The following is a 12,474-nucleotide window of genomic DNA, read 5'->3' as shown; positions in this document are numbered from 1 at the left end:
AGTGTCCCAGTGCGATTCGGTCCTAAAAAAAAAAAAGCTGCATTCATTCAACTCCCTCTCACCCTCCCTTCCCAGAGTTTCGTTTGCAAACACACTCTCTGCTTAGAGCCGACCTGAGGGAAAACTTGCTCTGCCCCCTGTTAGGAGATGTCTACAAATGTCCAGCATCCTAGAGAGATGCTGGGGCCAGGCTACCAGGGTCAGTGCCAGGAGCAGGGGGACAGAGGGACCCCATCCAAGCCCGGAGGGTTACGTTTGGGCCAGTTGGCAGCATGGACAGAGGCAAGGCCCTCCACAACAGCAGTGTCTGGAAGCCTCTCTGGGGAGGCTCTGTTTGCCTTCTGCTTCTCAAGGAGTGGGAGCGAGGAGGGAACCAGAGCCTCCAAGCATCGGCTCTGGGGTTTGCCACCCAGTGGAAAGGGGCTTCAACTGAAAGGGCTGGGTAGGGTGTTCAAAAGCACCAAGTTTGCTTTCTTTTCTCTTGACCAAGAGGAGAAAGCCCCTGGAGGTCTGCCCGTCCGATGCACGGTGGGCACGTTGCCCCCAAGGGCTGTCCAGGACAGAGCCTGTGGCCCGAGCACCAGCCAGGACTCAAGACTGGGACCAGCGATACGATCTGCAGGGCCCCTTGATCAAAATCTAGTGAGACTGAGCAGAACGTCACATCAAGCACAGGGCCCTTCTGCGCGCGTATCACGCACGCATGAAGCCAGCCGTGGCCAAGGTGGGTGCAGTGCAGGGGTCGGGGGTCCCCCTTAGCGAACCGCCCTCTGTCATCCGCCCCAGTTTTCAGAGGAGAGGGATGAGAGAAGGGGACGGGGGAGAATTCTGTACACTTCCTCAAAGATTTCCAGCACGTGAATAACCACATTTTATGTCCTGACGCCCCCGTGTCAGCTCTGGAGTTAGGAAATTTAAGAAAAAAATTATCTTGGTTATTCTCTGTTACTTGCCAGGAGTCAGGAGAAGTAAGAGCACTGAGGGAATCTCACTAAGGTCTAAGTTCACGGAGCACTTTGTGCCCGCACCGTGCCAAGGATCTGTTGTCTCTACCTTAGAGGGGGATTATTGCTGTCTTACAGGCGGGGAGACTGAGGCTAAAGGAAATGCTGTCATTTGCGTAGGGTCAGACGGCTTGGACGTAGGGGCCCCCGTATGCATACAGATGCACTCAGACCCCAGGCGTGTATGCCTGGCCACTTGGTCCTGTGTACTAGCTCCAGATCAGGAGGTCCGTGTCCGGGATCTGTGAGTTCTGGTGCTTTTGAATCCTCTGGCTAAGTTCAGGCAGTATGTCTATAAATGTTGAACGACGGGAAGGCAGGGGGAGGGTGGGCAGAGAGGAACTTCAGGTGTGTCGCCGAGCTTGTTAGCAGAGCATCCGATAGCAGAGTGAGACTCAGATCTGTGACTTGAATAGTGGGCTCTACTCGGGTGCCTTTTCCTCCGTGGCCTCACGCAAAGCCGTCGGAGCCAAGGTAGGGCTCTGGGTCACTTGCTTTCCTTGAAATGTCTCTCTACTCGCTTGAACTGACACTAAAGGAAAAAGAAGTACGGTTCTCCTTGGGCTTCAGAGTGAAATGTTCTTTGAGCTGTGGACCAAAGAGTAGTAAGAGGAGAGGCCCTCCTGCCTATTGTGCACACAAAATAATGGTACAGTTCGGCAGTGCAGGTCGTGGAGAGAAAAGAATGCGGCCATTCTAGAAACCTTTTTTTTTTTTTCTTTTTTTTCCCCAGCCCAGTCTGACAAAGGGGTGGAGTCCTTTGGCCAAGCCCTGACTAGCTGGCATGCCTGGGTCTGGGGAGGCAGGGCTGAGGGAGCACTGGGAAACTGCTGTCACATTTTTAAGGAGGAGAAAATGTGAGCAGGTCAGGGAGCATCAGGAGCCCCGGCTCAGACTCCGAGGACGCTAGGTGGAGGGTGAGACCCTAAAAAACCTAGGCCTCCATGCACTGGGCAAAGGGAAGACCCCAGGGAAGAATCAGCCACTCCCAGGATTCCTGATCTACCCTTCTGTGGGCAAAATCCACTCAACTTCTAAATGTGTAGAAGCAGCTGCAGTAGAGGCATCGAATGTAAGCATCAATAACGTAAATATAAATGCGTGTGCGCGTAACTTTAACCTCTTGTGACACGGTCCACCGTTCACTTTTTCTCCTGATGAAAGGAACGCCTTCCAGAACAGTGCTGCCCTAATTACTCCCAGACCCTGTAGTCCGCTGCTTAGTTAACAGGGCCCCCTCCTCTCCGGTGGAAGGAGTCGGAGTCGTGCCCGCCAGGGCCTGAGGGCAGCGCCGGGCACTCTCTCCCTCCCACTTTTCAAAACTGCCCTAACTGTACTTGGCCTCTCCCTTGGCCGTGGCCGCGGGCCGCTGGCTGCAGCCTCCCGCCGGCAGCGGGACTCTGGAGTTTCTTTGTGCCGCGGGAAGAAGCAGGGGCTTGACAGGCTCGTCTCCTTATCTCGAGTCGAGTCGCCTACCCCTGAAATAAGGTTCCAGCAGCCCCCGCCCTTCGCAGAGAAGCTTCCCGGAGCCGACTCACCAGGGCGAGTCCGGGCTCTTACACATTACTGGGCAGGAAGTGGAGTCCCGATGGGAGGCTGGGAATTTGACCGCCTTCCCATTTCAGCACTGGAGGGAGAGGGCTCAGCTCGGCGCCGCGCGCAGATGGCCCCCGCTCCCCTGTGAGAGCTCCCCTGCTCTCCCTCCGCAGCCCTCCCTCCCAACGCTCGCGCTCGGCCCCCCTCCCCGTGGAGGGAAAAGTCTGCGGCGCGGGAAGGGTCGTGGATCCCGCAACAAAGGGCAAAGCAGAGGGGAACAACTTGAAAAGAACTTGTTTTGTGCCTGTTGAGAAACCTGCAGGAAAATCCACACCCACGTTAACCGCTTTTGAATTTGGAGAGCAGCCTCTGTGTGTGTGTGTGCGCGCGCGCGTGCGTGCGCGCGCGCGTGCGGGGGTGTGTAGCAAGAGACGGAGGAGGTGCAAACTGTGTGGTCTCAGCGTTGATAAGGAAGCTGCCAGCTGTAGAAGTTCAGCAAAGAGAGGACTACCGCCCGCCCGGAGCCAACCGCTTCTGAACGTAAACCGCATTGTTTTCTGTCCAGATCTTCCAATGGAGGCAGTTGGAAAACCTGTATTTCAGAGAAAAGAAGTTTTCCGTGGAAGTTCATGACCCCCGCAGGTAAGCTAGAAGAGTCCTTTCCTTCCGGGAGCGCGTGGTCCACCAGCGTGTTATTGACCTGACGATTTTTGTGCTGTCATTGTTCATTTGGGGGAGGGGGGGAGGGGACGGTTGACCGCGGGGAGTATCGTCACAGCTGACAGTGAAGCTTTGTTTTGTGCTCAACGTGTTGATGGATGCGGTGGATTCGAGTGTGCGTTGGGTGTGCGTGCGCATGCGTGAGAGAAATTGGCAGTTGGGTGGTCGTGGCACCTGGCTGCACGTGTGCGGTGTGCATACGTGTGGAGTTGTCCCTGCTCGTGCCGGGGAGTTTTAGGGAAGGTGGGTGACACTGGGTAACACGCACCACATTACACGGGGCAGTGGGCTGGGTCCTTCTAGAGAGGTCTTGCCGAAGGAAGAGGGGATGGATGGCTCGTTCAGAGCTTCTGAGAGTGTTTCTGGGAAGATAGCACCAAAAGGGATTTGTACCCAAGGGAGCTGTGGTTTCAGGGTGTCAGTGTGGTGGGTGGATGTGAAAGAAACACAGTTCTGTTTCTCCCCACCCCACGTTGTGTCCCAGGGAGCACCAGTGGAGAAAAATCAGTGCTCTCAAAGTCAGATGCCAAACAATAGGGTCCCCGTTTGGAATGCAGCAAGCCCCTGCGTGGAAAGTTCTCGGGCAGCACGTACCGGCCGCTCTTCCTCTCTTTGTCTGCTGGCAGCGCTGGACTTCGAGGCAGCCCAGAATTCCCCAAAAACAGGCCTGACACCCAAGGATAAATTGCTTTTAATAGGTCCCAAGATGGGTTTACAAGAAGGGATCTCCAGGAAGATGGTGGAAAGGTCAGACTCTGTAAAGGTGCAAAACTGGGCTTCTGGGCACCAGCGATAGCTACCCCAGCCTTGGCCAGCCGAAGAGGGTTGGCCCCGGCTCCACTCGCATATGGCTTCTGAGCACCCAAAACAGGCTACTTTGCACCCAGACAGTTCTCAGAACGAGACGCTGCCACCCCCCCCCCCCCCCCCCCCCCACACACACCCAAGTCAGAGGGCTAAGCTTGTGCTGTGTCTCAGCCCCTGCCACCAGCGATAACCCAGCAGGGGAACATGCCTCTCCGCCCCACCGTGTAATCTGCCTGAAGCAGCCACTCCCTCGGAGGGAAGCAGCTCAGCCCATGCCCCCACCTTCTCCACAAGACCAGCAGATGGAGAACATCTTAGCCAGTCTGCACAGTCAGGTGATGCGAAGTGTCCCCCGGACCCTGCCTCTGCCGAGCAGGCCACGTGGGGGAGGGACAGACGCTAAGAACAGGCCTCCCCCCAAGAAGGAACTCGCTGCTGCTTTTCCGGGTGAACTGTATCAGACCAGTCTTAGGTTCTCTCCCCCCCCTCACCCTTCTGTGTCTGAAAAGAGTGAACCGAATGTTGCCACAATGGGTCCCATGCAGAGAGGGGCTGTCCGACAGGACGAAAACTAGGGACTGGGTCATCTAAGGGGCTGTGCACACTGTCCATGCCTGTCCTCTGTTGGGAATTTTGCTAACTCACGCACCTCGGACACATCTTTGTGTGTGTGTTTTCCCTGTTTGTCACCCTGTCCGTGATACAATACTAAATTCCCCTCCCTTTCCTAAGGCCCAAGATAAAGCAAAGGGTCCAAACCTCACACATAATTATCATGGGCTTTTAGCCTGTTTCAGACATTCTGGGCTACAGAAAGAGGTCCTTGGCCCTGAGGCAGTGTCCAGAAAGGTTAGCACGGCTGGGGAGAAAGGCAAGAGAACTGGGTATTTCTTGTTTATGGGCAGGCACTGTTCTAAAGACTTGGACACATTATCTCGTAGTGTCCTCACTGTAAACCCAGGAAATGGGTATTGCTAGTTTCCTGTTGTACCTGTAGTAAACTGAGGCACAAAAGAAACAAAATAACCTGGTCTAGGTTACAAAAAGCCGGTAAGTGGTGGAGGAAGGACTTGAACCCGGGGAGTCTGGCTCTAAGACTCCCAGGCGTTACCACTCTGCTCTATACAAAATACTGGCAATTGAGTGCTGAATGGCACAGGCCCTAAATACTGAGAGTGGCGAAGCCAGCCTGGTCAGGAGAGGTTCTGAGCTGAACCTCTCAGGTTCTTAAGAGAGAGGAGGGAAGGGAGGCATCGGAAGCAGGAGTGTGATCACCTCTCCTGGAGAGAAACAGCCGTCCTCCACCCTAGAGGCAGGCAGGGAGGGGGTGGCCAGGGAGGTGTCTACGCTGATGTCAGAGTTGGAAACCCAAGCTGACTGCAGCTTTAAGGACCCCTTTTCCAGATGGACACCGGTGCAAACCTAGGGGATTGCCATGGGTTGTTAGCTACTGGGTTTCATGGCAGAGCTAAGGCTCTCAGCCGCCTCCTGCCTCCTAGGACAGCAAATGGTCTTCCCAGGGCCCACAGGGCCCTCCTTATCTTAAATGCCTCGCCCGCTGCTGTTGCCACAGGTATTTGGAGCAGGGAACAGGAGTCTGATGGACTCTGCATTGAGGCAGTCGCAGCCAGGAAGGGAGCCAGAGGTGAAGGGTTGGGATGGCAAGTAAGGAAAAGAATCCTGCGGTGAAGAGGGTGGGACCCAGACAGGGACCGGGGATCACCCCAGGCAGAGGGCGCGTCCTGAGTCGATGGGCCCAGCGTGGACCACAGAAGAGGACGCACGACGTGTGCTCCCGGACACGCACCCCCAGCTCGATACCCACATTGGTTCTCTGGTTCTTGGCAAATATTCCGTTTCTAAGGTTTAGGCAAAACAGAAAAGTCAGTGTGGTGGGAAGAGCCTGAAGGGAGAGATGCGGAGAAGAGATATGTTTAATAATGGAGCAGGAGAAAACTCCGGGTCTGATGCGCTGTTTGTACAGCACCTCCCAGACCTGGCGAGCCTCCTGGACCCTTCCTCCCCTGCCTTCCCTGAAACACGCGAGCATTTGGCCCCTGCGACTCTCGTGCTTGCCCTCAGACATGCCTCCAGTCCCTCGTCCTTTCTAACTCTGCTTTTCTGGGAGAAAGGATCGTACTGGGTCCCAGGAGCAGCCACTGGCATAGAAGCCGAAGTGGAAGGTTCCCATCATGCTTTCTTCTTATTTCTACAGGGATCTGTGGGGCATTCCTCCCCACTCTGTCACCGGCTCCTTTTCCATGATGGGAGCAGCTCTAAATTGTCTTGCAGGGAAAATCTTCCAAATTAGACACCTTAAACTTGAGAACACGCTTTTTTCTTCTGTTCACGTGGGGAACCCCAGGCCCCACCCCAGCACCTTGCCTTGCACACACCCACACACACACACGTGCATGCAAACACATGTTCTCAGATTTCATTTGCCAAACCATCTGCCTAAGGGACACACTTCACTGAAAGCATCCTATAACCCCTTTTTTTTTTCCTCCCTACACCATTGATGTGAATTCCTTTGGGACCCATGTTTCCCACTTTTGTTTTGTTTTGGTTTGGTTTTTTTAGTGTTTATTTTGAGAGAGAAAGAGAGCGCAGGGGAGGGGCAGGGAGAGAGAGGGACAGAGGATCCAAAACTGGCTCTGTGTTGACAGCAGAGAGCCCAGTGGGGGGACTCGAACTTACGAACCGTGAGATCATGACCTGAGCCCAAATTGGACGCTTAACCGACTAAGCCATCCATGTGCCCCTCGTGTTTTATTTTTAAAGTCTAATTGCCTCTGTCTACTCCATACACAGATAGGCCCTATCTCCTACGTAAACGTGTGTGGAGGGGGGGTAGTGGAGAAGATTGGCTTGACTCCATTCTGCCTTCCCTCTCCTGATTCTGTATACCCTGTCTGCCCTGTGAATAAATTTGAGGTTGATAACCACTCTCTCAAGGAACACGGAGTTAGAGCAGTGTAAGAAGTCTGGACTCCTTCGGGACTTCCCACAGGCTGTGGCCTGTGGTGGTGGTGATTAGAACAGAATTGACTTATCCTTCACCATAGGCAGCATTGCCTGCTGTTTACTAAAGGACATTGTCAAAGGCTCTTCCTGTTCCTGAAGTTTGTGTTGGCCCAGTGCCAAGAGCTGAAGCTCAGAAAGGACCATCCAGTGACCTAGAATGACCCGTCTTATCCCAGACAAGACAGAAGCTTGAATGGATTCTGAACCCTAAGGAGCCAGTAAATCAAAAGATTAGCATTATTCGTGATAGCCAAAATATGGACATAACCTAAGTGTTCATTGAGGGATGAAAGGATACAGAAATTGTGGTGTGTGTATAAATACAACGGAATATTATTCAGCCACGGGAAAGAATGGAGCCCTGCCATTTGCAACAATGTGGATATACCTGGAGGACATTATGTTCAAGTGAAATAAGCCAGACACAGAAAGGAAAGAACTGGGTGATCTCACGAATATGTGGAATCCCAAAAGTCAAATAGTAGGGGCTCCTGGGTGGCTCAGTGGGTTGAATGTCCCACTGGAGCTCAGGTCCTGATCTCACGGTTCGTGAGTTCGAGCCCCGTGTCAGGCTCGCTGCTGTCCGTGCAGAGCCCGCTTCAGATCCTCTGTCCTCTCTCTTCTCTGCTTTACCCCTGCTCATGCTCTCTCTCTCAAACACCAATGAACATTAAAAAAAAAAAAAAAAGTGGAAGCATAGACTGGAAGGGTGGTTACTTGGGCCAGGGAAGAGAGGAAGTAGGGAGTGTCAGTCAGAGGTACAAAGCTGCAGTTGGGTAGGACGAATAAGCCTACAGATCGAAGGTAGAGCACGAGGACTGTAGTTAATGATGTGCACTGAATATTGGATGTGAGCTAAGGGTAGATCTCCAGTGCTCTTGTGACACAACTATGTGAAGAATGATCATTAGCTTGACCGTAGGAATCATTTCACTGTGTATATCAAATCCTGTTGTACACCTTATATATATACAATTTTGATTACATTGAAAAGCTGGACTTTGCTATGTAGTTTCCTAAGTGTGTGTGTGTGTGTGTGTGTGTGTGTGTGTGTGTGTGTGTGTGTGTACATGCTGGCATGTGTGTTCATATGTCCCCTTTATGCCAGGGCGTTTAGTTCCCACGGGGTTCTTGGTAAAAGCTGTCAACGGATCAGCGGAGTCCCTCATCATAAACATGCCTGAACCTTGTGATTCTTGCTGTCACAGGGCTTCAGTGACCAGGAGGACGTTTGGACACAGTGGCATCGCGGTACATACATGGTACGCATGTCCAGCATTGATCAAGTCCATCTGGGCTATGGCCATTAGCCAGCACCAGTTCTATCTGGACAGAAAGCAGAGTAAGGTAAGTCAGGGACTGGGAGGCATTTTGCAAAGACCAGACCTTTCTACCAAGAGGGAAGCTTGCCTGAGGGTTGCACTAGGGCCTGAGTCTGGGTCTCCTAATTTAGGGCTCAGGAATTCGACGGGTGGGGGCGGCCCCGTGTCCCCCGCCCCGAGAGGTGCACAGGTACAGACCTGCCTTGCAGAGTTACAGGAGGGAGGAAGGAGACAGGCTCTTCCAGAGGGTACGTCCCGTGCCGTGGTCAGGGGCTCTGGCCCTTTACTGTAGCCAGGTAAGGGCCCTTTTGAGGAATTCCAAGCGTGCTTTCAAACTTCAGAAACCTCTCCTAGGAACGAGCTGTCAACCCCTTTATGGTGTTTCAACAGTGGCATATTGTTTCCTTTTTGAGAGAGAGGAAAAAAAAAAAAAAAAGCAACCCGTTTGCAATTAATAGACACCATCTAACTGTTCAGGATAATTGCTGTGAAAACCCTCCAGGCTTTTCCAACTGCCAGTTCCTTTAAAAAAAAAAAAAAAAAAAAAAAAAAAAAGAACTGGAAACATTAAAAAAAAAAAAAAAAAACCACCCAGCCATTTCCCTAAAGTAGACCTAGAGCCTCAGGCCTTGGTAAACAGCCATCCTCCGAGGGAGGTTTGACCCAGCCCCAGTGCGGACACACAGGTGCATTTTCTGGCGGGTGGGAGAGTGACGTCTCCTTGGTTCACACACAGCTTCTGTCAACACTCGGCCCCCTCTTCCTCTACCGCCTCTGCCTGCCATGCTGCCTTGCCTTCCCTCCACAAGCCATTCTCCTTCATTAGCCCTCTGGTCAAGGGCCCCATCTAGACGGGTCTTGCCCCTTTCCAGAATCCTGCTGGCTTGGCAGAGGCGATGCAGAACTATCGAGGGAGATCCAGCCTTGGCCCCTGGGACGTTTTGTCCCATCATGTGGGTCCTCCGTGGGTGTGGAGGTGGCCGGACTCTGGCCTTACTGGGCCCAAGATTCAGCAGATCGGAGCCCTCTTGGATCCTGACGGCTTCCTCTTCTGTCCTACTTCCTGTCTGGGTGGCGTTGTTCTTTCCCTGGCGTGGGCGGAGGAGTAGCCGGAGAGACCTGGGGCCAAGTGGGAGGGAGGAGAAAGATAGTAAGAAAATAGGAGAAAAGGACACAATCTCTCAGCTCATAAATCAGTTTCAAATCAGGGCCCTTCCTGCCAGGCTGTCACTTTGTCCTTCATAACAGGTTTTTTCCTCTGCGAAGTCTTCCTGACCCCTTTTTTGGTCATTTTCTGGGGTGAATGGGCACCAAGTAGAGTGTTTTTTGTTGTTGTTAGGCATAATGGGAGCATTCCACAGCTTTCCTGGTGATGATGGACATTGCACGGGGATTTGAAGCCCAATTAGATCAAAAGAAACTGGGCCAAAGGATTTTGACTCATGCTTTAGCTTGAGACAGTGGGTGGGTGTCCGCATTATGCCCTCTGGTTGCGAGAGTTAGAGGTCAGAACCTTAAAACATTGATTCCATCCTCTGTGTTGTTCGGGAATGGGTGGTGAGGGGTGGAGACCTTGGCAACCCTCCTGAACCCCACCACTGATGCCTCTTGGGGGCAGACCCCCCACACACACCAGTAGCACAATTTTGAAAGGAGAAAAGACAAAGTGTATTTCCCTCTGAGGTTAGTACATTAGCTGTTTGAGCTGTTCTACCCTGTGCTGGTTTTTTGCATTGAGGGTCTCTTGAGTAACTCAAGAAGCAGGTTCTTTTTTGTTTTTCTTTTTTCTTTTTTTAATGTTTATTTATTTTGAGAGAGAGGGAGTGCACACCTGAGCAGGGAAGGGGCAGAGAGAGAATCCCAAGCAGGCTCTGCACAGTCAGTACAGAGCCCGGCACGGGGCTCGATCCCCCGAATGGAGAGATGATGACCTGAGCTGAAATCAAGAGTCAGACGCTTAAACAACTGAACCCCCCCACCACGAGGTGCCCCAAGAGGCCGGTTCTTAGGGTTCTTCATCCCCCCTGTCAAAGATGGTCTTCCTCTGCAGTTGGAGAAGCCTTCTTTGCCAGGCTAACAGGTCAGCCCTCCGAAGCAACAAGTAAACTGGGAAAAGTTAGTCTCAAAGTTCATTTATTAGCAGCAAGTATCCTTTAAAAGGCCAAACCAGGTGCCCACGCAATAGGGGAATTTCAGCTGTCCATCTCAGTGACCCCTGGGGGACGGAAGGAAGTACACGTTGGCCCGGGAGCGGGAGAACTTTCCCCCCAGTCTCAGCTCTGCTTCCTCACAGATGCTCCAGAGCCCTCCCGTTTCTCGTAGGAACCAAGTCCTCAACCCACAGTGGCAGGTGAGGAATACACTCCACAAGGAGGTCCAGGGACTCCATTTCCAGATCTCTGACCCTAGGCAAGTGTCTCACTGTACCTGCTTTGCCTCCCCGATGAGAGAACAAGGAAGGAAATTACTCACGGAAATTATTGATTGGCCCCATGACACAATGTGTGTGAAACCGCTTTTGGAGATCGGTATTTTTATCATTATCATCGTTAATCCAACGCAGTATCCCCTGGCCAACACTTGTGTAAAGGTTAAATTCTCTAAAAGTTTCCCAGATTAAATCAGAGACGATAAAATTCCCCTCCGGAATTACACCACCTTTCATTTCTGGAATGCCGTTCTCTGTACAAGGGTGATGTGATGCGTCTCCGGTGGGCAGAACGATCTCCGGTGAGTGACGGCTGACACGCCTGGGACGGGTTTCCAAATATTTCTGAGCAGCCCGTGTTGGCTGGCACACTGGCCATTGCTTCACACCCTAGTGAGTCGGGCCAGGCCAGCCAATCCTTTCTCCGAAGTGCTTCTGCAAAGCCCAGGCCTCCCAAGTGATGCTTATCAGCCCCGGAGACAAGCGTGGTCTAGTGGTTTGAGTCAGCAGGGGAGGGTGGCCAAGAAGTCTCCGGTTCTTCCCTGGTGCTGGTATTTTCTTCTTTCAGGATCCTTGTGCAAATCATGTAAGAACATCTCTCGCACGTGCACACACACACATGCTCCCTCTGTCTCCAGAGACGGAGCAGAAAGAGCCCATGTTGCTTGGTTTAGTATGGCTCATTCAGAATGAGAGGCTGTACAGGGACCAGCCACACCTGGTAACTTCTGTGTGCCGACCCCCAAGATGAGGAATGTTGTCCTTTCTGGATCCTGGCAACCTCTGAAGCCCAGAGCTGAGGACTGTCTTGTAGATATCAGAGGAAGATACTTGAAAGTTCAGATTGTGGAGCATAAACATTAGACCCTATGCCTCTGAACTCTAAGCAGGGACTCATCAAGTTGCCCTCTAGTCCGGACATGGTTCCTCCCCCTCAGTCGTTGGTTTTTTTTGTGTGTGTGTTTTTTTCTTTTTTTTTTTTTAACATTTATATTAAAAAAATATTTTTTTAACGTTTATTTATTTTTGAGACAGAGACAGAGCGTGAACAGGGGAGGGGCAGAGAGAGAGGGAGACACAGAATCCGAAACAGGCTCCAGGCTCTAAGTGGCCAGCACAGAGCCTGACGCGGGGCTTGAACTCACAGACCTTGAGATCATGACCCGAACCGAAGTCGGACGCTTAACCAACCGAGCCACCCAGGCGCCCCAACATTTATTTATTTTTGAGACAGGGAGAGACAGCATGAACGGGGGAGGGTCAGAGAGACAGGGAGACACAGAATCTGAAACAGGCTCCAGGCTCTGAGCGGTCAGCACAGAGCCCCATGCGGGGCTCGAACTCACGGACCGCGAGATCATGACCTGAGCCGAAGTCGGATGCTTAACCGACTGAGCCACCCAGGTGCCCCAAGAGTTTTGTTTTTTTTCTAATCTGTCCTCTGTTCTTCATTCCATCTAGATCAAAAGCAGGGTGAAAGCTTGGTAGGGGACCATTAAACCTTGCTCGTGGGATATCAGTAATAAAACTTGGTGGGGCAAGGCCCCCAAAGTAGGACGTCCAGAATTTTGGAGGCTCTTCTGGGATGTCCCAAAGACTTGACTTTGCCAGAATACAATCTCCCAATCCG

At 52.3% G+C, this 12,474-nt stretch overlaps 1 protein-coding gene across 5 annotated transcripts in view; it reads left to right on the top strand.

The window, feature by feature from the left end:
• Positions 1-12,474, top strand: part of FRMD4A (FERM domain containing 4A) — a 616,540-nt gene that overhangs the window by 546,551 nt on the left and 57,515 nt on the right. For all 5 annotated transcript variants that reach the window (XM_043563478.1, XM_043563479.1, XM_043563484.1 and 2 more), the window contains 2 exons: positions 3,106-3,182; positions 8,303-8,441. In XM_043563478.1, the coding sequence (XP_043419413.1) occupies positions 3,106-3,182; positions 8,303-8,441 (216 nt within the window). The remainder of the gene's footprint in view (positions 1-3,105; positions 3,183-8,302; positions 8,442-12,474) is intronic.

Source organism: Prionailurus bengalensis, chromosome B4 (genome assembly GCF_016509475.1).
Source record: "Prionailurus bengalensis isolate Pbe53 chromosome B4, Fcat_Pben_1.1_paternal_pri, whole genome shotgun sequence".
Lineage (NCBI taxonomy): Eukaryota > Metazoa > Chordata > Mammalia > Carnivora > Felidae > Prionailurus > Prionailurus bengalensis.
Note: the sequence above shows the minus strand (reverse complement) of the source record. Positions and strands in the feature narration are given on the sequence as shown.